Source organism: Fistularia commersonii, chromosome 1, assembly GCF_037954325.1.
Source record: "Fistularia commersonii isolate RoL2024-O1a breed Wild chromosome 1, RoL_Fcom_v1.0, whole genome shotgun sequence".
Classification (NCBI taxonomy): Eukaryota; Metazoa; Chordata; class Actinopteri; order Syngnathiformes; family Fistulariidae; genus Fistularia; species Fistularia commersonii.
This window is the reverse complement of record NC_141284.1, coordinates 25,987,835-26,013,252: the sequence shown is the minus strand read 5'-3', so window position 1 is coordinate 26,013,252 and position 25,418 is coordinate 25,987,835. Positions and strand designations below refer to the sequence as shown.

The 25,418-nt window shown below is 46.6% G+C and overlaps 1 protein-coding gene and 1 long non-coding RNA gene across 3 annotated transcripts in view; one reads left to right on the top strand and one right to left on the bottom strand.

The window, feature by feature from the left end:
- The window catches only part of LOC147237976 (uncharacterized), a 72,629-nt gene extending 51,915 nt beyond the window's left edge, over positions 1–20,714 (bottom strand). For both annotated transcript variants that reach the window (XR_015106951.1, XR_015106950.1), the window contains exons 1-4: positions 20,608–20,714; positions 12,304–12,420; positions 11,258–11,404; positions 9,276–9,410 (exon numbers count right to left, since the gene is read on the bottom strand). This is a non-coding gene — a long non-coding RNA (uncharacterized LOC147237976). The remainder of the gene's footprint in view (positions 1–9,275; positions 9,411–11,257; positions 11,405–12,303; positions 12,421–20,607) is intronic.
- Positions 20,441–25,207, top strand: zfp36l1a (ZFP36 like 1 zinc finger CCCH-type a). Its single transcript, XM_086156941.1, has 2 exons — positions 20,441–20,689; positions 21,798–25,207. Exons 1-2 carry the CDS (start codon positions 20,639–20,641, stop codon positions 22,881–22,883), a joined length of 1,137 nt encoding a protein of 378 aa, XP_086013067.1. The 5' UTR covers positions 20,441–20,638; the 3' UTR covers positions 22,884–25,207.
- Positions 25,208–25,418: the final 211 nt, after the last annotated feature.

Sequence of the window (25,418 nt, the reverse complement as noted above, 5' to 3'; positions counted from 1 at the left end):
GTTAAAGGGGTTATGCCACCTTTTTATAAGATTAAGATTAGGAAACAGATGCCAGTGTTATTGCAAAGCCCGAGGCCAACCTCTCGTTCATTAGCGCGGGACATTAAAATTGCTGTCGGCAAATATTAATTACACAGTGTTGTTTCACAATGTTGTGAATGTACAGCGTTTTAGAATGGTTGATTCACGTTAGGGAGGCTACCGATTTCCATAGGCTTACATTCATTGTGCTAAGCTAACTAGCACCCCAAGGGTGGAGACGGCTGTCTAGTTTCTTTTTCTTTCTCTCTTTTAACTACAAAAATCACGGTAAACACATTTCCCCAAAATTCACCTTAATTAGCATATTATTGTAATAGTCCTAAAATTATATTATATGGTATAGAACATTGCACAGTGTCGATTTCCACTCGGTGAAACACGGAGTCTTTTTGAAACTGGAAGGAGAAAAGACGCGTCTTTCAAACTGATACTGAACTCTAACTGTTTCCATATGTGAATGGTATTATTGGATTTTGGTCATATGTTGACTTTTTCTGTGGTGTTGGAGATAAAACAATCGCACCGATGGAGAAAAGGCCTTTCACTTTCCTCTCATCACTTTCCATTTCTAACTAGTCAGTTTGTTGGTTGTGTCAGCCGACCAGAAAATGATAGTGCTAATATTCGCCCAGGATAAACAGAAGAAATCGGGGCTGATATTCTGCTAAACCGTGGCTTTTGCTCACCATTATCCTTCACCCAAAATCCATTTTTTTACTTAGCCATAACTTCAATGCTTAACAAAGAGATGCTTTTACAACAGTTGGCACGACGTGTCAGTGTACGTGCTTTTGCATGCTAATGCTATTGCACTACTTCCTTTTTAAAAATGATTATAAAAAAAGCTAGTCGTGCATGCCCCAGTTGACAGCGTATGATCACATTTGAAACTTGTTCCGAAGCATCATCATGGAAATATAAAAAAAAAAAAAGGTGAAAGTAGTGGTGATGGTATTTTCTGAAAGGGGGTGGATGCTCTTAGTTTTGCTCCTTTGTGCAAATAACGTATTCCTGTGTGGGCAGGAATGGGTTAAAACTGTTTTAAGCGCACTACACGCCTCCTCTGCATGTTCCATACAGTTGTCGGGTAGTGTAACGTCTATGCGTACAGTACGCGGCACACACTTGTGGGTGGGACAGACGCATGTAACCGCTCAGTGTCCCGTCTGGTAGGTTTGCAAGCAGGTGCAGCGACACCGTGCACCCGAACACACCGCCTGACACACATCCACTCTCGTTATGATGTTGGGTTTAAAAAATTTTAGGGGATGTCAGCTCGGGCGGTCTTTTTTCTGGCTCTGACAAGTGGGTTCTGGGGAAAGTGAGGGGGCTTCCTCTTTCCACATCAGAAAGATAGCGCAGGAAGTGACACAACTTCCTCCGGTGGTCTGCTCTTGCAGTGGCAAGAGGACAACTGCTAAAAAGTTCACTTCAGGCAAACACAAAAAAACTCGACTGGTGTGAACACAACACAATAGCTGCAGCCACTTCAAAGTTTTCGACATCGACTAAACATCCTTCGCTGACGCTCTGCTGGTCATTTTCTCTTGTGAGGCAAAGAAACACAAATCTGGTTCTTCATTTTTGTCTTCACTTTATATTTAAGGACTGGATTTATCTGTTTCTGCTCCGCAGTTGGGCCGCAGGGTGACTGAAATAGCCTCGACATTTTGAGCTTCATTCCTGAGAACCGACAACCTTAAGTGAGACAATAAATCAGATTTGATGTCAACTCTACATCCTGCTAATTTTGGGATATTATAACATTATCTTACATTACCGCGCCTGTGCTCGCTTTAACCGGAGGCCGCTTTCTCTAGCTCGCATAAATGAATAAAACCGGAGAAGGTTTCGCGAGGGGGGATCGACGGGACAAAACCACAGGTGTCACAAGGCGAGACCATCCGAGTCGGATCCCACGGGGCCGGATAGAACGCGTTGTGCAACATTGTTTGTAAACTGAACCCTGAACCGAGTGACCGGGTTCACTACGTGAGTCACGGTCTGCAGCGTTGCCGCCATGGAGCAGCTCGGTAAACAAGGTAACGCGCTGCCAAAAAGGAGAACGTGCCAGGGAAAGTACCCAAGAAGCTCTGCTGTGAAGGGGGGGGGGGGGAGTATCAGAAACTTAAGATAGAAACAAGATTAAGGGTTTTTACCGTTACAGTTTGTATATTGAGCTGCCAAAATCATAACTGAGCAAAGTTGAGGTCAGATGGAAATCGAAACCGGGAGAACACCGAAGAACTTAGAAAAGTTGACCCACGTTAGCAAACAAGCTTCACTGACGCTTCTAAACAGCCGTCGACTCAAGATGCCTTTTCTTTCCCCTTCAGAAACAAGACAAGTTCTCACCTTTTTGTTCCGTGAGAATGACTCATTCACGGCGGACACCGGGCTTTGCCGAAATAAGGGCTTGGCGAAGGTCGCCGTGCCCTTCCAGGCCTGATAATGGACAAAAAGCTTGGCCCGCAGCATGACGGAGTCGAAGCGCAGACCAGATCCAAAGTCCTGGGGTTTGAACCTGTTTCACTCGAGACTTGGCCGGAGCTCAAAGAGGCAGCGGGCCACTCGCTCAGTCTGATAAACAACCACTGGGCACAGAAATAGACCAACTGAGAGTCCAGCAATGTTCAATACTGGATCTTTGCTAACACTTTATATTACCTGTCATTTCACGGAGCCAATAAAAACAACGGTTGTTTTCAGTTGTACAATTAATTAAATTATTTCTCATCCCAGGGAACTTGACGCCGTGTCCGCACCACCGATATTTCGGTAACGGTGCGTTAAAGCTAGTTCACCAGGGCGGGGGCCCCTCCGAGGGCCAGTTCGGCCCATTTTTCTAAGAAAGACTTGATACGCTTTCCTAAAAAGAGCCTTTTAAAGAGACATCCTCGAAGCCTCTCGCTCGAAAGTCGTGCGTCGCGGTGCCGCGAAAATCGGCGCTGCCTCGACGGGCTGGGGGGGGGAGGTCATCTCTTTAGCCGCTATGATTCACTCAAATAACAACAAGGGGACTCCCATGGGAGCGCTTTTTCCGTCGGGCTACCAGGGGTCATGCAAAGAACGTGGCACGTCATTGTCCACCAAAGTCATAGTTCATAAAAACATCTTGCCCGAACACACGAACCTTTAAAGCTCGGGAAAAGGCCGATAGATTAGATGGTACCGCTGCTGTTTAGATAACGGGAACATTCTTGACAAAAGTCCAATTTTATCACCGGGATTTTTCCATCATATTATCTGTCTCGGTGATTCATCCTCGGCGAATTCACCGACAATTGATACATCACTGGAGGGAGAATGAAAGAAGGCACTTGTTGCGGAACAAAACACAGGAGAGCCTCATGTGTCGTGGAAGGGGAGACGTACGACAGCGGCAGACTAAACATAAGCCCTCCCTGAGTTTACATTGAACGTTCTGGGATGGCGACCGGCACCGTGGTGGCACGAATGCGATAACACATGCGGACGGCGAGACAGAACGCGCACGAAGGCGCACTTTTTCCTCATCGAGGCGTCCTGAAAACGTGAATTTATTTATTTTGAATCTTTAAATCCCACGCCTTTGCACCTCTCAGGAGATTTCACACTTTTAAAGGATGAATTTCCAGAAACCAGAAATAAATCAATAGACAATTTATAAATATCTCCTCAACCTAGTCCGGTTTTAAGATTTCTGAAACCGAGAAAATTTTGACAACCGTCGCGGGTTGCGGCATCCTGATTGGAACGTATTGTCAAGACGGGTCCTTCCTCTGTATCTACCGTAACCAAGCAACCGACCGCAGTGTCGGCATGCTTCCCGTTAACACCGACACTGACATGTGACCTTGGCGCTTGAACGGCCTTTTGATATCTGTCATTTCAGTCTTGGGCGACACACACACACACATGCGCACACACACCCTTTGTGCCCACGCACGTCCTTTTGAAGACCCGACTGCCCCACTTCTTGTCCGGTTCTCACGGGTTGCGTCTCGGCGTGGACGACACAGAAGGGGACTTCTGATGAACCTGAGCTACTTTTACAGTGCAGCAAGTGTAACTGGAGATCGCCTACGCCGTATGTGTTTCTGGAGTGAGTCAGTGTGGGCAGAAAAACCTCCTCCTTGTGCAGGAGGGTGGGGGGGGGGGGGGGGCCACATTAGTGTGACATGTTAGTGTGAATGTTAAGATTTATTCTGGAATAGTGCTGAAACGCTGGTTTACACTGAAAGTGCCCCTTTGAAATGATGTCATTGCGTGGAAGCGGCCACAGATCCCCTGCTTTGTCTTTCTCTGAAAGCTGAAGTCCCAGGAGCAGCAAGACAACAGGAAGCACCACCCTGAGCCAACCCCGCCGCCCACACACCCACCCACTCACACACACACACACACACACACACATCCCTCTATCCCGACTCCTCCTTTAACCTGGCTTATATTGAGGCCTTGGCTGAGTCAAGGTCACTGACCGGCCCATTCCTCTCCTCTCTCGACTCTATTAGACACACACACATACACATGTACAGACACACACACTTCTCATAGGTGATCCTTTACAGACACTTTCTCTTCACAAAAATCAACAGAAATGAAAATGAAACGCCATCCAGAAAACTATTTCTACTCTCCAGACCTCTTTGCAGACGCCCCCTCCCCTTAAAACCCTGAACTCCCGCTCCTGCCCCCCCCTGACCAGATCCTCCATGATCCCCTCCCACCTTCATATTCTGGGCCCTCTCACTGACAGCTGGCTCTGATTATGGCTGTGAAAAATGGGGCAGTCACGCCAGCAATCCCACCCCCAACCCCCCAACCTCCACCCCCACCCTTACACCCTCCACAACATTCCTACAGCATGACTCCGCACTTTCTCTCCACTGGTGCTCGGCCCGTCTCTGCCTTCCTCCTTCTACCCCCTCCTCCACCTCCACCTCCACCTTCGCGCCCCCGCTTTCTTTCTTTCTTTCTGGAGAAGAAAAAAAAAAAAAAAAAGGGAACAGGGGATTATGTTTAAATCTGTCATATGACAGAGAGACAGATGGAGGTGATATTGAGGCAGCGGTCTACAACTTCTTCACATGCGGAGCGCGAATTTAAAATCACCGAGAGCCCGCACAAGAGCAAACACACTCCATCACTGCCCCGCTCTGCAACATTTATGGTACATTACACGACCGTCTAATGATTACAACATGTCCGAGAGCACAATGTTTTGGCAGATTTTTCCAATACACTCTTATTTATTTGTCAAATCTGAGGAAAAAAAACCACCCTGTTGGCACCGGCGTAGACAACAAACGCCGGCCTGGGTTTTTTTGTTACGAGATTTGGCTCCGTACGTGGCTTTCAGACAATAAAAACCGCAACTATACGCAGATCTATCCGCACCTGTTTGCCAAACGCTCCACCTTGGTCTTGTCCACTCTCTCCAGCCTCATGCACTGGAAAATAGGAAACCCTTCCAGAATACATAAACATAATTTTTTACCGCCATAAAACTTAAAGTAGTTGGCTGGAAATTCGTTTCCTTCATCATGGGAAACGATCAGGGGGATTAAAACATAAGGCTTCACGTTCGTAAACCCTCATGTTATAGAATAGAGGGATAACAGAGAGTGCCACAAGAACTAATGAAATATTTAACTATATCTCCACACGTCCGTCTCTGCCGACGGGGATTTGGAAACGCGGCTCATACTTCACCAAATTGTCGTAATTTGCTGTAAGGCGATGTGTTCAGGTGAGTTATTCGGGTGAAGTCGGTACAAGAATAATGTAAAGGGGTCTTTGATTTATAACCAAGTATCGGACGACGGCGTGTTGCTTATGGTTTACGTTTGATAATCCCCGCTGAAAAGCAAAGGCTAAAATCCCCCTCCGTCGTTTCCCCCGACACTTGGACAAAGCTCTTGAATGCATCTGTGTCATAATGTGTCAGTGAAGACGTGAGGCGGAGGACTGGTGTGTTTTCAAACTCGGCCGTCAGATTTTTGTGGCTTTTGCTGTATGTGCCGCTGAGCATATTTCTAAAAGAATTAATGTCTCCCTGCCGCCAGCATTTTATCCAGCTCTCTTAAATATATCCATGACTGGAACAGACAGCGGGTCTGACTGATGGCCAAATTTCTTCCTTCGTATCAACAGGTCAATGGTCGTGTTTGTATCAGGGCGTGTTTCGCATGTATCACATGAGGCGATAGGTCAGTAAACACGTCATTCTAAAACACGGATTGGCTCTTTAGCACGCCGGTTAGCGTGACAAAGCGGTGGTTTTTAGCGTCGCTTTGAATCTTTGTTTCAGTTAGCAATTGCAAGATAAAGCAAGGTAAAATATGTACCAAAAACAACGGAATTATCGAATGACCTGCGGAATCGGGGAGATTTTTGTGAGCTTGAAGGAAAAGAGACAATCGTTCTGTGGCTTCTCTGGACCCTCTAGATAGTCAACATTCCATCACACTAAGCCGATCAAATGATGATTTATACTCAGCTCCTTGGCGGACACAGCAAATCTCAATAATATTTTACAACTCCTTTACAAAAGAAGCTTTGGGGGAACGTTTTTAAGGGCTAGTTTACATCGAGCGACGATGTAATTCGATGGTTCGGACACAATGTTGAATCGTCTCCAAAGGCCCGCGTCGTTCCGGCGGGCCGGTGTCCGACCGCTACTCGCCGCATGGTCCGAATTGAATTTTTAATCCTACAACGGAAGCACGATTTCAGATGGAAGTTCTGCTCCATCGTTTCGTCCTCCCCAAAACTACTCGCCGATCAGACCTTGATGCTATTTATACCTCAACACCTCGACGTCCTGAAGCGGTTCTGGCAGAAAGTCGTTCTGCTTGAAAACCCCCTGGACAACCCTTTCTCCAAACCGCGGGCCGGATGAGAGAAAAGACCCGAGGATCAGCGGGGTTATTGTTGTTCATCCGGGAGGGATGAGACAATCCCGTCCAATTACTGCGGAGACGTGACCGTCAAAAGCGCAACTCCGAGGTGGCGCTCGATGAAGAATCAGGTGATGAAGTCATTATGATTCATCCTCTGGGGACGATGAATGCGAAATGCTTCGTGGTAAGCCACAAATACACAGGAAGCAAACCCCGAGTGAATCATTGGCTGAGAGCTTTATTATAGTTTAGAGAATGTTAACTGCCATAAACCGTTTTCACTAACTCGAGCAAACGCCGAAATACCACGGAAAAAAAAAAAATCTGTATCCTTGTCTAATAGGGACCAGAGAGGGTTGTCACACCATGATTTGAGCACTCGAGGCCAACAGATGCCTTGTGTCAGGCAGCGTAAACAAGACAGAACACTTTCATCCATCATCTTGATGATCTGGGAGCTTTAGACCCTCTTATCCGGCTCAAGACATCTTGTTGAAGCAAAGACCTTTTCGGGGCGCCGACCTTGATATTACCTCGACGGGGATAAATCAGCGCTGAGTACCGAGCTTCGTAAATGGCCACTCTGCGGGGCTCTTCGTGACCCCGCGAAAGTTTCCGTCTCTGTTATTTCACAACTTCTCGTCCGTTTAAAATGTCCAACCGTCGTTTTTTTTTTTTTCTCACGACGGCGCCCGGCACAGATTTTATCTCCCATAACGGCGACGTGACAGAAGGTCGTCGGACGGGACGGCCTCATATCCTGTGATGAGGCGGTCAGAAAATAAACAGCTTGGAGTCATCCGAGGTACTCAAAACTAAAACGGACAGAATAAGTAGTTATGAGCTGGGATTAGTTGCGTTAAATGGAATGTCAAGTTTGATTGCCACAAGTGTTTTGTTGCGCCACAAAATAAACCGGTGCCGTTTATCCATCCGGATAATGCTTGCGCATGACAGCTGCTGAAATCTAGAGATACGAGTGGGAGAGATTCCTGCCTTCTCTCATATTTAACTCCGCTGGATGATGATACCGCAGAAAAACTCAACAGGCATGACTTTTTTTGATATTTTTTTTTTCCAGAAATGACGACCCGATTGCCCGAGATAATCCGCTGACCTTTGTGCGAACGGCCTCGTTTGGACAAGAGTGCTCACAACAAAAGTCTGGATTATCTTTAGTGATCCAGGACCATCCTCGCCCATTTGGCTATCTATGATTTCAAAAAGAATAAATGAAAAATAAGAATAAATAAGTCGGCTGGTAAGTTTTCTGAATGGAAATTTATGACACAGAGAGCACCGAACGCCAAGTACCATCAAGTTTTATTGTATTTGAGCGCGGCTGACATCTGAACGGCTGCCATAATGATGATTCAGCAAGTCACACCAAAACGATCTTGAATCAGGCAAACGCTTTTTCCAGATGATTTTCTCCCTTTAAAAAGGTATGATAATATATAAGATAATAAAAAAAAAAAAGGAGGCGGATGAACGTCTATTTTGCTCAGCTGAGCTCTATTCAGACAATAAACATTTTAAAAGGAACTATTAAAATAATATTTTTTCATGCGCATCTACAGGATGTTATCAATCTGAATTATTTATTGCTTTCAGAACTGATCCTTTCCACAGGTGAACCCTGTTCGGATGGAGGAAGAACCGGCTGTTAAGAACCAGCAGGTTGCACGGAAAGACGTTCCGGCTATGTTTTTCATTTCCACCAAACAGTCTCATCATTTTTAAAGAATTCTCAACTTTGAATGAATCCATAAATCACGGGATTTAACGTGACTCCTATATGGAATATAGGAGCTTTTCCAAATTCACATGTTGGGTAGGTTTTTTTTTTTTTTTTTTTTTTTTTAATGTAAGCTTGTTATTCTAAGGCCCGCCAGTCAATGTGCTAAACTACATAGTGGAGACGAGTGTCTGGCTATCGACTGGTCACGGAGAAGACAGAACCATCGATCATCATGACAAACAAACTGAGTGAGATGTTACAAATCAGTTTGCATGTTTTGTTTTTTTATGGTTTAGTATCATTTGTGATATTTGTTGCTTTTCTGGCTTTCTAAACAATAGCGTCAACTAGTTTGGGCTCGGTGTATCATTTTTTGCCAGCCCCCCGCGGTACTGCGTTACTTGTGATGTCACATTGTCTTAAATTTTTTTTTATTTTCTTTTTAAATCACATCGAGTGTAAGTGAGCACCGTGGGCGCGGAGACTTTGACAGCCGCGCCGTTTTGACTGTACGTTGACTCATGCTATGTGAGCTAATCACGCCCGGTGGAAACAGCAGCACATAATATTTCAGCCAACACACTGGCACGTTGCTGATAAATATTCACCTTATTAATGCGTTCTGTGCTCTTCTTCCACTCACACTGGGGATTCCGGGGCCGCCTCGCCGCTTCATTTACCGTAATGTCGGTCTGCATGGACGATCAAAGCGGGTCAGAATGAGTTCCCAGGGTGCCGGAAAACTGCCGAGGCAGGCGTTTAAGAAAAAAAAAAAAGAAGAAAAAAATTAATGATTAAAGACATCATATTAAACATCATGTCAATAAATTTCCCGTCTCAATTTTACCAGACCGCTCCACGTGGGTGTTAGTGTTGTGAGGCCATTTGTGGCAGGAAATTACCTATTTCTCAAGAAATATAGTTGTGGGGATTGGCAATTATTAGGTTCTTAAAGGCTGCGGCTTCTATTATTGCTCTGAAATCAGCTGTTACGTTTATATATCTGTCTTTACACATTTGGAAATTTCCGCAACATAGTCTGACCTCTGACTTATAAGAGACTTGTGCACAGTCTTCTTACTTCCTGTCGTACGTAACAAGAGAGCTAACAGACAAAGTGTTGTTGTGACTGTTAGATCACAATTGTTAGAACAGCTGTTCCTGGTCGGGAACACCAACGGTGGTGTTTGTCTGTGTGTGTGTCTGAAACGGAGATCTGTCTCTAGGACACACTGACCATCACCTCTGCGGCGTCGAGGCTCACATCGAAAATAGTTTCTATAAAGGTGATCCCATTGAGGACACACACACACACACACACACACACACTGGGTAGAGGAATTGCGCTTGCGGAGTCATGACTGCAAGCTATTCATTGTACAACTTGTGTGGCCAAAAGCAGCTACGTTTGGGGATGAGGGGAGGAAAAAAAAATGTATTTTTGATCGTTCTATTGACCAAAATGAAGTTTCTCCAGCACCCTGTTCATCCTGGTTCAAGTTGGATGACGGAAATCTGAAGTTTGCTGGAGCGGTGCTCACAGGCACGGAACACTTCGTCAAACTTGGCCTATCAGAGATAAGCGAGTCGTTGAGGAAGAGAAAGTATTAAGGAACTGCGTCTTCATATGATGAAACTGCATTTTTGAGCCGTTAACCGTGCAGAGTTGTGACAGTGAAGCTCAAAAGTAAAATGCACGGGGGAGGAAATCAGCTGGTCACTTTCAAGACATTCATGATAACAACAGTGTGTAGATTCTGGTCTGCTGGGGGAAGTACAGTGTGCAGTTTTACTGTTCTTATCAACGGCACACTGTTCCTCCCACTGGCCTCGGAGTTGGAAAGCTCTCCCTGACTGAACGTGGTTGGCGTCTTTCAAAGACGAGGGAAGGGGATTGTTTGGGAGAACTTTGGCAGAAGGTTTTCGGCGTAGCTGCGTGGAGAAGAGGGGGCTCTCGGTATGGGATTTTTTTGGTAAACATACTATTGTTTATGAGCGGGGTTGGCTGAGGGTTAGATTAAAAAAAAAAAAAATGTCATTTATGGGAAAACCATTGGATTTTACTAGAGTTTGCGGAGCCTATATGAGGCGGGGGGGAAGGAGGGGGCAAAGTATTTAGGCACTGTGAAAAAAACGTTTCCATATTCCGCTGTCACACAAAGCAGTAAAGATGCGCGTAAAGTCGTGCGGTCGGCCATGTTCGTGCTTATGTGACGCGAATAGTTTTCTGGAAAGACTTGCTAGCCATCGCCGCGTATGTTTGCGTGAATGCTAATGACACTCAAATGTTACGCCGAAGACCGACGCGTGACACGAAGCGGTTTTCGTTTTGCCGAATCCCGTCTCATTCGGGGCAGACGAGCACAGATGCCGCGAGTCAAATTGTAATAAACATCTGCTTCGACGCGACCCCGCTCTCTCTCGCTCGTTCCCAATCTTCTTCAGTCGAACGTGGATGGCTCAAATCGTTCCCGACGGTGGTCTGTTTTAGCTTGAGGATTTGTTCTTAAAAAGAATAATCGGAGGATTTAACGCGAATGGTGCCGTTGGGAAAAACCGACCGAAATCGGATTGAGACGGTGATATTTACCAGGGTTTCCGGCCACGTCCTTGCAGATGCTCCCGCATACTGGCGCCGATGGATGGTTGTGATGTATCTGGCGTCGGGAACATCTCCATTGTTCCGTTGGAAACAAGTGGCTGGAGCCCGGGGATTAGCTGAAATGGACGTTGGGCCCTGGCAGCGAAAAAATTGAAAGTCAACCAAATGGGCTCATTCAGCCTACAGGACTCCACACAGCTGCACTTTCTTTTACTGCCAGAGAAGAAGACTGGCTGAAAAGGGGGAGAAAGAGAGGCAGAGTGGGAAACAGTCGGGGGCAGTTGGACGGGACCAGACTCGAAGACCCAGGAGGCCGTTTTCTTTACAGAAAAGAATGAGAGCATCAAATTTTAATAAGGTCCGCTCTACTGTTTGAACCGTGTGCGATCCTTCAAAGATTTAAGTTGATGATTGAGATCTGGACGCTTCGTGCGACGACTCGCGCTGCATTAAAGAGGCGGAGGTCTATTCGAGAACTGAAAAGTTCATCACATGGCAGACTTTATAAGTCTGCGGGAAACCAAACCCTTTTCTTTCTCTGCTTGTAACCTTGGTGAATGTTTTCCTTGTAGGACGAACAGATGGGGGATCTCAGGGCCAAATGTGTTCAGATGAGAGTCGTTGGCCGAGGAGGACGACTCATCGACGAGAGACTATCTCGTAAAAGCGTAAAGAAGGTGATCGAACTCCGTCCGGGGGGGTTCGTCGTCGTCGGAGGAGAGCGGCGCCGGCCGACATTGGAAAAAAATCCCGGTTCTAAGCATTGCGCAATATCAGCCTCAATCGTCCTTCGCATTCAACCCGTCACGGACGGACCGCGAGCGGCGGGTCGCCACTTGGGGAGCGGTTACGGTTTCAGCGTCTCGCTCAATAACAATTCGGCCGGCTAGATGGAGCTCTGCGATCCAAGCGGGAACTGTCAGTTCCAAGATGACTCAATCACCTCGGAGGAAATCTCCCCCCTCCTCAAGCTCCTCCATCGCATTTTCTGATAAGGTGAAGACAGATATACTCTTCGGGATCATGTGACTTACTGGCACGTAATCCAGGGAACGAGCATACGCGGTGTTATTCCTCGCGAGGAAACGTGGAGTCGCATCTGTGGCGGGGTTTACTTCGGCCGGGAACAGGAAACGCATCTGGGAGATCAGCTGGCGGCAAATGAGGGGAGAAATATGCAAACAGTCAAAGCGGGAACAGCGTTGCAAAGAAAAACAAAAAAGAAGTGCGTGGTTTCGATGAAAGATGGATTGATGGGCCAATTAAGCATTTCCAAGTTGCAACGTGTATGCGTGCGTGCGTGTGTGTGTGTGTGTGTGTGTCGCGTGTGTTGTCAAATTTATAAAGTGGGTGACTTCACTTGCGTGTGTTGTGATTTTTATGAGCTGCGACGGAGAAAAGGTCTTGCCGTGGCGTTTTTTTTTGTCGAGCCGTCTGCAGATAGCTGGAGCTGTCATGCTTGACTGGCGGTAAAGACGGGCCTCAAAAGAAATGTTTAATCTCGGGCTGGGGACGGGAGGGAATGTTTTTCGCAGTATATCATCGCCGGGGGCCCGAAACGGGAACAAGACATCGGCGCGCGGCGTGGGTCGACGGGGAGCGAACGACTGCGCGACTCAACGTCAGTTAATTAAAAACACGCCGCCGTCGAGCGACACGTCGTCACGGCCCGATTTTTAAAGCTTTCGTTTACGTCGAGAGATGCTTCCTCGTCACCGGCATCTGGAGGGATATCAATAACCGCGGAGGGGCCGTGTCCGATTCGATAAATCCGCGGGGATGAAGTGTGAGAAATGTAGGCAAGGTCACAGGGGCGCCCGGCTCTGTCCATTGTCCGGAGGCGGACACATGGACTGTGTAATTCTAGTCCAGGAGTGACCACACAAGGCCGGTTTGTGAGGTTTGGGAGAGCCAGAGAATGGAGACAGATGGGACGGAGAAGGATTTTCTTTTTGGCGATAGAATGCTTTCCAGTGTTCCAATGCGATACAAAGCCCATTGATTATTTCCTGTGCCGAGAGAGGAGCTGGGGAATATCTAGTTTCAGCATCCGCAGCACGCTCGTGACACCTGGGCCAGCCAGGGTCCGGCCTTGGCGGTGCCACGTCGACCCCCGGGGGAAACCGGACACAACAAACACCAGATTCCCCCACCCCCACCCCCACCCCGACGTGTGTGTTCACGTCTGAACACACACGTCGGCCGCCATCTTTGCACGGAGCAGCCGTGGCAGCGATCGGGTCTTGACGACGGACGGAAACGCGCTCTCGGTTTGACGGCGATATTATTTCGAAATCAGGTGACGGTTCGGCAGCCATTTTCAAAGCTTTGTGTTTTCTGATGTTAATGGTTAGTTTTTTTTCCCAGGAAAATGTATCTTGTTGGTTTTTCTTGATCTGAACCTCACAACTAACTCCAGATTAATAGCCTCTCATGTTTACATTTACTGAAATTCAAGTCAATTCATGCAATTCTTCATATTTCATTATTTATATTTCAATTTATATTTCATTATATTTCTTATTCTTCCTCCTTTCCACTATTATCTATTACTGTTGTTTTTTTACTTGAAACTCTGGCACAACAATTTCCTTCGGGATTAATAAAGTTGTTCTCATCTCTCATCTCTCATCTCATATTGATTCACTTGTTATCTCATGCTAACACTAGTCAATTTGGGTTATCTCTAACTTTTTTTTGTCATTTTTGAAAAGACATTTCAGCTATTTTCTCGCTAATTGCAGGGACCTGTATTTTCATGCATTTTTTCACCTGCCACTTCAGACGGTGAACTTTGGAGGGGGGGGTCAAGCCAAAATCATGCGAAATCAGCTGTACCCTCCTGAGTTGTACAACTACGGTAATAATATTTTTCGGCCTTGTGTTGTTTATTTTTGCCGTGATTTCGAACCGTCTCACACACTGACATCCTGCTGGATCCTAAAAACCCCTCTGTCATCATTTTGTTTTCTATATCTTGATGGATTTGACCTGGGCTTATTCCACTGAAACCCCTAATGTGCGAGTGGAAAGCCAAACTCTCTTCCCATAAGCCCGCTGGAAAGACGGAGAGATTGTTCTTCAGGAAACACGGGTCAGGAAGTCAGAGGAGGAAGCCGGCCCTTCGCTCTAAATTCAGCTCTCCTCATGAGACCCGAGTGTCAGCGGAGAGTTGGACAGTAAATCTTTAAACGCTGACCCCTGACAATTCTCTTGTTTTTCGTTGTTCTCCTTGTGCGTCGGCGTTTAGCCGAGGATTATTCTTCCGTCTTCTCGCCGCCGACGGAGCCGAACGCGCTCGCTTCCAAGATGGTGTTTGTTTTGAGCTGCGCTAGCGGCCGTAGCGCCGCGCCGTTTGATGTCGCATCCCACCCAGCGTGCGACGAAGGGCGATGCAAGCGAGTGGATGAGCACGTTGGAGCGATTCATGGGAACAACATCAGCAAGAGCAGTTGGCGGTTCACCACTAACAATGCTGTGGCTACTCTTATGGTCAATTAATCACTGCTAGTTCTTATTTTCCCCCCGCCTTCTCTCTCTCTCTCTCTCTCTCTCTCTTTCTGCTCTGGGAGGCTAGTTTCACCCCTGAGGCAAAAAATACTGGCGAGGTGACCGATGTACAAACGCGTTTTTTTTTTTTGTTTTTTTTTTGCAAGTGCACCGGCAGACGGGAGAGAAGGCAGGCGTGATGTCTCGGTTGTCGCGGGCGATACAGACGAGAGAGATCACACAAATGGGTATGCGTCGAGGGAGGGGTGGGGGGGGGGTGGGGGGTCTGCAGAAATGAAATACGCGCCCGCCAGAGGACAACATATTGAAAAACTCAAGCTCGGCCGCGAACTTGGCCATCCTCGAGCGCTGATTACACAACAAGAAGCGGCCTGATTAGATGTCCTGTCAGAGTTTCGAAAGGCGCTCTCCTCTGGAACTCACATGCTGGGAAAAAAAAACAACAAGACGGGAAGTTTCTGAGGCATTAAGTAATCTATGGCTGAGAAAGAGACAATTTTCTAGGTCTTAATATGCCTGGAATATGCATGAACTTTTTTGGAGGGCGGTGGAGGAGGGGTGAACCACATGTTGAAGTAATTTGTGTGAATAAATGATGTTCCGCTTGCACTTGCTGCAACCCTTCAATGCTTAAAAAAAAAAAAAAAAAAAAAGGCAACCACACACGTATTAAACAAAAACAAACTGCAGAGCTATAGAGCGTGATGTGTGCTGGACACATTCATACGGAACAAGCTGCCACCTGTAACTATAGACATTTCGGCATGCGAGTATTTTTAGTATTACTTGACATAGAAGGGCTATATACAGAAGAGCTGTTGACATACACTGACATTCATCTGCGTGTGATATATTACCGTTGATATTTCTATGTTAACCTTTTGTGATTATTAGTTGTATAGCAGTTTATTCACAATGTTTGGACACTGGATGTTTGCTCAGTTTGCTGATGCCGGACGCACTCTCATCCCCAGGGGTTTCTGTCTCACTGATCTTTAAGTGAGTTCTTCCTAAATCTCTGGTACTTTCACGGGGACGTTTGATCCGATGTATTTTTTACTTTTCTCGAGTTCTTAAGAGTTTTTTGCCAATTTACTCGGCCGTATTTTCACACATAACTTAATTGCCAAAGAACTGCAATAAAATAACTGCCATAAAATAGACAGCGAAGCTACGAGTCACGACGTTTGTCATTAGAAATGAAACCGCAATCCCATATCAAAGAAGTGATTTTCAACATGCTGCTCTGGTCCAGAGGACAAGCAACACAATTTTGACAAGAGGCAGGCTAAAATGAAAGTGCAACGGATTTCAAACTTTTCTTTGACTGAAAAATAGGACACCCCGGCCGATAAATATATAGATACGCGAGCAAGTCAGAAACGTCCAGAAGAGCACAAACATTCCTGTGGTATTCATCAACGGACCTTTAACTTGATTATTAAATTTCACGAGCTGATATAAATAGACCTCTCCTCTCCTCTTTGGCGCGATCCAGCGAGCCAGGAATCGTATTTATATTGAGCAGAACATGACGATGCTATACAAGACGAGGCCGGTGCACGAGGAGTGAGTCGGCATTCGGGTTTTTAAAGCGGACGGGGTTGAGACGAGTTCTAGCTCGCATCGGACCCTCGTGGAAAAGAACCGACCTCCCGCTCCCTTTGTAGACAATTTCAAGCACTTCTGAGCATCTAAACGTATGCATTGGGCAAACAGGGAGACACTTGAACTACTTAAAACAGCAAAGGGGGGAAAAGAGGAATCTGCAGCTTGGAAGCACAGAAAAGGAAGAAACCTGCCCTCTGTTGGCTGTTATGAGGAACTACAGCGGCTGCCGCGACTCCTGAGTCGCAGTTAAAAGTTTTTTTCTTCATCTCCGCCTCAGAATGAGGGAAATGTAACATCCCGTCACCCGACTTCGGAGTTATCAGCGACCTCTAAGCTCGTCCCCGGCCTCCCTCCCAGTGAAGCGTCAGCAGAGACGACGGCGCAGGAGGCAGAAATCAAAACCGTCAGAGCTCCGAGCTCAAAACGGTGACTGACTGCACAGCCCAGTGTCAGCTTCGGACCCGGGGGGGGGAGGACAGCCTTGACCTCCGCGGGGGGGTCGGTCTCTCGGAAATCCACCCTTTATAGGAAGAACTTAAACACATCAACAGGCGGTGGGGAAAAAAAAAAAGAAAGAAAAAAACAGCTTGAGAAGAGGGGAACTGTTGAGCGGCCTCTTTGAGTTCAACAATAAAAAGGATGGAGGAGGCAACGCACATATTTGCTTTCACAACTTTCGTCTGATGTCAGTCCACACAACCTGACCGGAGAGGAACTCGGCTCCGGCTTTCCACGGCAGAGACGCTGTTGTGGATTTAACTGATGGAGCCATAGATCAGCCTGGAGAAATTATCATTGCACCTCCAAGCCACGGCATTGTGATTCAAGTTTGAAAAATCATTTTAAAAAAAAAAAAAAAAACAGTTTAATGGTAATTTTCTCCCACTTATTATACATGATTTACTTGTGTCATTTAATGTCCTTTATTTTCAAACTTTTAGTGCAATTTATTGCATGTTCAAGCTATACTTTTAACTGGTTTTTAATGCCACGGCAACATGTGGCATGCTGCGAAGGTCACGCTCGACAATCCTTGAACTTTTGAAGCTATTTTGAAGCTATTTTGTTCAAAAGTTGTTTAAGCAATGAAAAGGATGGGGCAGGGAGGCTAGGAAGTTCAATATTATGGTGGACTGTTGGCAAAGTCGATGTCCACTCACCGAAACTTTTCTCTTTCCGTTGCAGAGAAATTACAAATTGCCGTTGCGTCATCGTCGCCCAAAAACACAGCACAACCTCTGCAATAGCCGCCGCGTTTTTATCGTCGCTTACTGGATTCGCTCGCATAAATGGCAACACACGAAACAATGACATGGTCAGATGAGGAGGCAGAGACATTCTTCTGCTGGGTTTCTGGGAAAGAGACAGCCGGACACGCCGAAGATGACATAATGCCAGTTTCTGCCATGAAATTCCCTGCTCCGGCGGCATCAGAGCGTCTACTGGAGTTTGTGTCGGGGAGTGATCCGATTGGCCGGCAATTACAAGACACAGAGAAGGATGTAGTGTGCTCTGATGAGGATGCAGTCACGGCTGTTTCGTACGGCGTCGCCGTGACGGCCAGGAACACTGGGACATTACAAAGGGAAATCCAAATCTGAGTACTGTTATCATATGATAAGGACGACTGGCTGATGTAAGAACATTAGAATATCCCACAATGCAACTCTTTTGTTCCATAAAAGGATGCCACAATAATCAACCTCTAAACACAAGTTATATATATCTAACACAAGTTAAATGTACCACAAGCAGGGGATATCCACAAAGTTTTACTATATTTAACCAACTTTTTTGTTTGAATTGGATGCAGGATTTGTACTTTGGGGAAGTTTCATTCGGGCTCAGGAGTTGATTTAAAAGTGGACTTTGTGAAATGTGCGACCCGTCCTAATTTTCAACTCCCAAACATTAAAACGCAAAGAACTACCGTATGAAGAAAAAAAAAAAAACCCTCATATATGACTTATTTTTTTATAACCCGATTAAATAAATGTAATGATTCATCGTCCCTTGTCGTCTTTGCTCGAAACTGTTTCGCCAACAGAATAACCGGGTTGGCATAAAGCGCCAGGAAATCGCAAAGTGCATTTACACAAAGCAAAATGTCAAGTGCTGTGTTTTGCCACAGTTACGTCTGTAAGCCATAATGGAGGTTTACAAGCTTTGCGACAGGAAGACGTCTGACATCCCCCGAGAGAGAGAAAGAGAGAGAGAGAGAGAGAAAGAGACGCCTGATTTATTTTTATTTTCATCTTGGCAGGAAACAGGTGCCTCCTCCTGAACCTGGAAGGAGTAGCACGGTATCGTGCAGGCACGGTACATCAGCACGTTAAAGTAAACAAGCAACGCGTATGATGAGGCCTCCCGAGGCCTAAAGAAGACATCTCATCAGTGAGCTCCTTAGTTTCTGCGATACTTATCTGCCTTTTGAGTCGGTTTGTCACACCAGCTTGAGTTTTTGTGTGTTTTTTTTTTTTAAAAAAGAAAGAAAAACCCCACTACCTTTCTGCTGCGGGGGGGGGGGACAATTGATCAGATCCACTTAATCAATCAACCAGCAGGGCCTTTGAACCGCAGACGTGATTTCCAGAGAGTCTGTCATCCCGCCCTGTCGTCTGTGAAAACACTCCAGGGGGAGATTACTCCACGCAGCCCCCGCTCGTAAAACTCTTTTTATGTTAAAACACACGCCCCGGCTCTGCACTGGCTGGTCGAGTCCGGAATAACTCTGGAAGTTTGCATGAAGTCAAATCTACTTTTCTTAATGCATGTGGGAAAGATAAGTCTGAAAAGGTCAGCCTATGAAAATAGGCTACAGGGATCAGGACCGCGTTCGAGATGACACACATCCAGGATCTCTATCTCTGCAGTTGGACTCCCTCGCGTTCAACATTTCGCTGCAAAAACAACTCGGGAGACAAAGCCCTCCGCCCCCTGTGTGGCTCCTGTATAGGGGAAGAAGAGGAAGGGGAAAGGGAATGTTTTGCCTCCCTCTCCCCACCCCTGCTCCCTCATCTCCCTCGGGCCATGCTGTGTAGTAATAAACGCCCCCCATAAATCTCCCCCTCGCGACGCCGCCGCCCCCTCCTCCTCCTCCTCCTCCTCCAACTCCTTTTCTTTTCCTCTTTTTTTTTTTTGTTAACAGCTTCTTTTCTTCTCCCCCAACCCTTGCCTTTCTATTCCTCTCTTCTCCCCTCTATTGCAACCCAACCCTGACATTGACTCTGCACATGGCCCATGGCTGCTCTGTCATGGATTTCGAGCGGGGGCGTGGGGGGGGGAGGGGAGGGGGGGGGGGGTTGGGAAGACGGACCACAATAGATTTGTATAGGTTTCACTGGCCCTTTTATACGAGGCTGCGAGCGTCATTGTGACTGACTATGGTTGAATCAGGTGAGATCACTGGTGTATCAGGTTCCCCGATGGAATGACCCGTCGCTCCCCGTGTGCATTCTTACCTCGTCGGAGAGGAAAATAAAAACATTTTAAGCAACAACAACAACAACAATTAGATCGGTGAGGCAGGGGTGGGGAGGTGGGAAGGAGTTAAAAGACCTGCCTGTCCCGAATTCACTGGAAAGTCCCACAAGTGACGTTACAGTCCAGCAATTAAGAGTAAATTAATTACAGAGTAGTGGATGGTAGCAGGAACCCCGGGGAGAGCGCCTCCTTCCCGTAAACAACCCCAGACTGGCACAAAAAAAAAATTGGGGAAATAAAAGTTGCACATGGAAAAGAAGGCAGGATGTTGTGTGAATGTATAAAGCATATAGAAATCTAGATGTACACACACACATTGGACATACCGGTATGTGTGTGCATATGTGTTTGAATTAGTGAATGGACAAGTGCGTTTAAACGCGTGAAGAAAAAAAAAAAAACTTGACGAGACAAACCAGCACAAGTTGGTCTGTGCGGAGGAAGGGAAGGGGGAAAGAGGTGGCGGTGGTGGTGGTGGTGCAGGGGGGGGGGGGTGAAAAAAGTTGACTGAAAGTTAACGCCCAGCGCTTCAGGCTCCTCCTGCAGAGGATTAAAAAGCAAATGTTGGAAGTGGCGCAGGGCACAGGGGGAGTCTGCAGGGTCAAACAGACACGGGAACCGCAGATCAGACGCTCAGCAGACCTGCCTGCGCAACTTTCCGATTAGCACAGTTTGTTGTTGTTGTTTTGTTTGTTGGCTTTTTTTTTTTTTTTTTTTTTTTTTTTAATACTCACAACTTTCGAGTTGACTCCAGTCGCTGCAGAGATGACCACAGCCGTGGTGTCGCCTTTCTTCGACTACGAAGCGATGAACAAGGTATCTTTTAAAAGTATTATTTAAGTTGTTCAGAGGCGTGCTTTGCTAGCCCGCTGCTGAGTTAGCCGCTGCGGAGGAATGACGGGCCTCCGCGGAGGGAGGCCGTCGGCATTTCTGACTTCTACTTCACTTTTAAAACTCTTAAAAATTAAGTATAAAACTCTCTTCACACCGTTTGTGGACTCCCCTGGTGTTCTCACCGGGTCGGAGGTCTGGAAAGTGCGCTCAAAACCGGTGCTTGCTAGCTTCCCTTCAAATACTTGTTGCTATTCGACATGTGCCACATAAGCAAAAAAAAAAAAAAAAAAAATACACTCGTGGTTCGGCTCTTCTGTTGGGTTGCATTCACGGGTTCGGGGAAATAATTGGAAATTTGAACTCCAGTCGTGTGTGTGTGTGTGTGTGTGTGTGTGTGTGTGTGTGTGTGTGTGTGTGTGTGTATGTGTGTGTGTGTGTGTGAGAGAGCGGGGTTTTTTGCGCCACTTTGAATGCTCCTCACAAAGCAGCCACATGCTCGCTAATCATTGACCGGATCTGTGTGACATTAACCCGCTCCTGCTGCTGCTCCCCACGGCCGGACTCCCACACCCACTCCGCCAAATCCACGCCCGTTCACTTCTTCATCTTGGCTGCACTTTTTAAAAAAAAAACAAAAAAAAAACTCATTGTGTAGTCGCTCTTTGAATTGAAATAAAATCATTGAGGGGTTCCTTCGGAAGTCATCTTCCGATCCCCCCCTCCTCCCACTCCAACCCCTTTAGGAATCCATCAGGATGCTTTTGTGGGTTTAATTATCTTTTCAAATAATGCAGCCTCTTTGTAGCCACTAGCAACCCACTGCCCTCTTATGTGCTCCTGCTCTATTTACTAAGCAGGCACACATTCCTGTCCGGGGCAACTTGCCAAACCAGCTGCTGTTCTATAGGCCTGTATCCGCTTATGTTGTCAGAGCCAAAAAGAACACTGTCATGCAAGAGGAGGCTGTGGATCTTTTCCCTCTGCAGCCCACCAGATCTTTTTTGCATCACCCCCTCCTCTTGCTGCCGTTCTAATCGTGTGCCTTTTTCTCTCTCTCTCTCTCTCTGTGTGTGATTGTGTGTCTCTGCAGAACAACAAACTGCTCAGCTATAACAACAACCTGGGCGCCCCTCACCCCTTGTCCGTGCCTTGCACTGGTACCAATGTACCCATCTCCAGCCCCACCGGAGCCCTGCTGGACAGGAAGGCGGTGGGATCTCCCTCGGTGGGAGGCGTGTACCAGCGGCGGCACTCAGTCAGCAGCACAAAGTTCAGCCAGAACCAGTTTCTGAACAGCCTGAAGGCAGCAGACCATTCCTCGCTCATCTCAGGGGTTAGCAATGCCAGCAACAACAAGGAAAACCGCCTGCGAGACCGCTCCTTCTCTGAGACGGGCGAAAGGCTCCTCAGCAAGTGCCTGGGCCCCGCCAGTCCCTCCGGCAGTAGCAGCAACAGCAGCAGCAGCAGCAGCAGCCAAGTCAACTCCAGCCGCTACAAGACGGAGCTGTGCAGGCCCTTCGAGGAGAACGGCTCCTGCAAGTACGGAGACAAGTGCCAGTTCGCTCATGGGATTCGTGAACTGCGCAGCCTGAGTCGCCACCCCAAATACAAAACTGAGCTGTGCCGCACCTTTCACACCATCGGCTTTTGCCCGTACGGGCCCCGCTGCCATTTCATCCACAACGCGGAGGAGCGGCGCGGGCCCCCCCAGCAGTCCTCCCCCCTGAACCCTTCCAACAAGATGGAGAGGCCCCGGCTGCAGCACAGCTACAGCTTCGCGGGCTTCTCCAGCTCGGCGGGGCTGAGAGACAGCCCCACCTCCGTCACGCCTCCACCCATGTTCCTCCCCGACGAGATCCCCGACTGGCCCGGCAGTAACCCCTTCCCCTACTCCAACCAGGAGCTGGCCAGCCTGTTCGGGCCCGGCCTCGGGGCCGGCCCCATAGAGCCCGGCGCCCCCGGGCCCCCCTCCCCGACAAGCACGCCCTACTATTTTAGACCCATGTTGGAGTCCCCCCAGTTGTTCGAGTCTCCATCCAGCCCGCCGGACTCTCTGTCAGACCAAGAGGGTTACCAGAGCAGCTCCGGGAGCAGCATGAGCGGCTCCGAGTCCCCCACGCTGGACACCACCCGCCGCCTTCCCATCTTCAGCCGCCTCTCCATCTCCGACGACTAGCCCGCGCACGCTCACCAGTGACTCTTAGTTGGATGACACAGAGACCACGGCACTCCCCTCTACCTCTGCCCCCCCACCCCAGCTTCCCCTCCCACGAGACGCCACATCAGTTCCTTCTAATAAGCATTTTTAAGGACGTAGTCAATTAAGGGAACTATCAGTTTAAAGATCCCCATTCCCCGTGCCGCCCCCGTAAATCTGCACAGCGAGCTCTAAACACCCACCCTGCCTTGTGTCATAGTGCCAAAAAAAAAGGAGTGGAAATTGAACACAAATCATGAAGATTTGACTGTTTCACCAGGTGCCGCTTGTCTTATTATTATTTTGTTTTTTTTTTCCTTTTCAATTCTTCTTGAATGTGTAGCAACACAAGTGGCCTTGGAAAGGGGAGTGCATTGCACTAGCCCCCCTCCCCACCACCTAACCCCCCCGCCCCCCCCCCCCCATACCACTTCCCCAGAGCTAGCTAGAGGGTGCTCACTTACTGTAGATCCACCGCTTTTTATGGAATGAGCTGAGAGAGAAAGAGAGAGAGAGAGAGAGGAATCAAAAATACAGACCCTGAAATGATATGAATAGTTTTTAAAAAGATTAAAAAAAAAAAAAAAAAAAAGTGCCTGGGGCGGTTTCTGCATGTTTAGGGTGAATGGACTACTGTTTTGTTTTTGTTTTTTTTTTGTTTGTTTATTTGTTGGTTCTTTCTCATTTGCCCTCCTCCTTCACCCCCGTTACGGTTCTCCTCAAGCCCCGTCTTATGTAATTGTGGACCGGGTGAGTCTGCAGGAAGGACTTTGAACTGGAAGTTGGTTTGTCCCGCCTCCCGCCCCTTATTTCTCTCCCTTGAGGTTTTCTCCTCCTGTTGCTGGTCACTGGTTTCTTTTTTTTTTTTTTTTTTTTTTTTTTTCTCTCTCTTTGGGAAGGAATTCTTATCGAACTGATCATTTAAACCTGCAAGACGTATTCGCCTCTCAGCCCTCCCCGCCCCCTTCGCCCTCCACCCACCCACCCACCCACCGATCCGGGGAATTCCAGCATTCCCGTGTTATACATCCTGGGACTTGACGAGATCGGATCTCCAAGCTATTCTACTTTACCCCCCCCCGCCCCCCCGCCCTCCACCCCACTTTGCTCCGAGGAGCAGTCTGTACTCATTACATCCGTTTTTTTTTTTTTTTTTTTTTTTTTTTTTTTTTTGCTTTCTTTACTTGATAATTATTTTTTATTAATGTTATTATTACGGTTATTGTTTTTGAAAACTTTCCAGACAGAAGGTTTTGCTTGTCACTGCTTATTTAACTTATCAGAACATATTTATTGGTGATCATATGCATTTTTTTTGTTAATTTTGTTTTTTGTATTTATCTGGATAATGAACAATAGAATATATTTTCTTTTATGTTAAATTATGATCTTCCATATTAATCTAAAGATTGTGAAGACATTTTTGTCAGTTTTCCTTTTTTCACAGTTTAATATATTGTACTTCAATGACTTTTTGTTCTGCAACTACACTTTGTCAAAATGAAACTTAATTTAAAGCAAAAAGAAAAAAAAAAAGACGTTTTGCGTTTTGATTATTTATTTTACGTGTTTTCTTACTCCCTCTTATTGGACTGCAACTCCATCACAAAAGTAGTTTTGCTCGTGTTCATTCCTGACACATTCCCGTGACAGTAACAGTAGCAGACTGTTATTACTTTAATTGACTTTTGTCCCGACCTATAAAGAGAAGTATTTTCACAGTACTTGGGTTGATGGTTGAAGTACAGGGGTGCTTTACAATCCTCACATCACTGGTTAAGGAGACTGGTTCTTTTGAAATGTCCTCTGTTGGTCAGGTTCTTAACACCCAACCTGCTATTACAAGAAGTAGCTGTGACCAAATAGCTTGAGGAATTTTGTTTTAACTCGATTGGATGCTCGATGCACTAGATTGCCCCGAAACTTCTTCCCACCCCCAATTCTTTGACCATTGGAAGTGCCTCGCTGAATACATTCCAGGTAGCTAAAGGCTTTTTTTTTTTTTTTTTTTTTTTTTGCCTTTTATATTTGATAAATGGAGGACAATTTGTTTTCACTTGTTCTGTGTTGCCTTCACGTGTTGGCAGAGGTGAGCAGATTCTGACACAAAGAAAGTAAAGGAAAAAAAAAAACAAGAAAAAAAAAACTGTTGAATGTATTTTTTCAGCCATGTTTTTCACTACAGTGATTTTTTTTTTTTTTTTTTTTCTCCTGAGTTTATATGAAAACCTTGTTTTCCCACTTTTTGTAAGTATTGATTGCAGTTAAAGTCAATAAACCCCATATTTTTGGAAAAGCTAAAATGTCTGAGTCTTGTTCAAAGGTTTTTATGGAAAATTTAGTCTCAAATAAAGCCTATGACTAATCAGTGAGTTGGTTATTGGGTCTTTCAACATCAGAAAATGGTGTAAAAGCCCAAGCTGCCTCCTCAAATGGCAACATCCACCCCCTTCCAACAAAAAAATAAATCCTACCACGATAGAAAGGTAAAAAGACTAAAAAGTAGTCCCATTT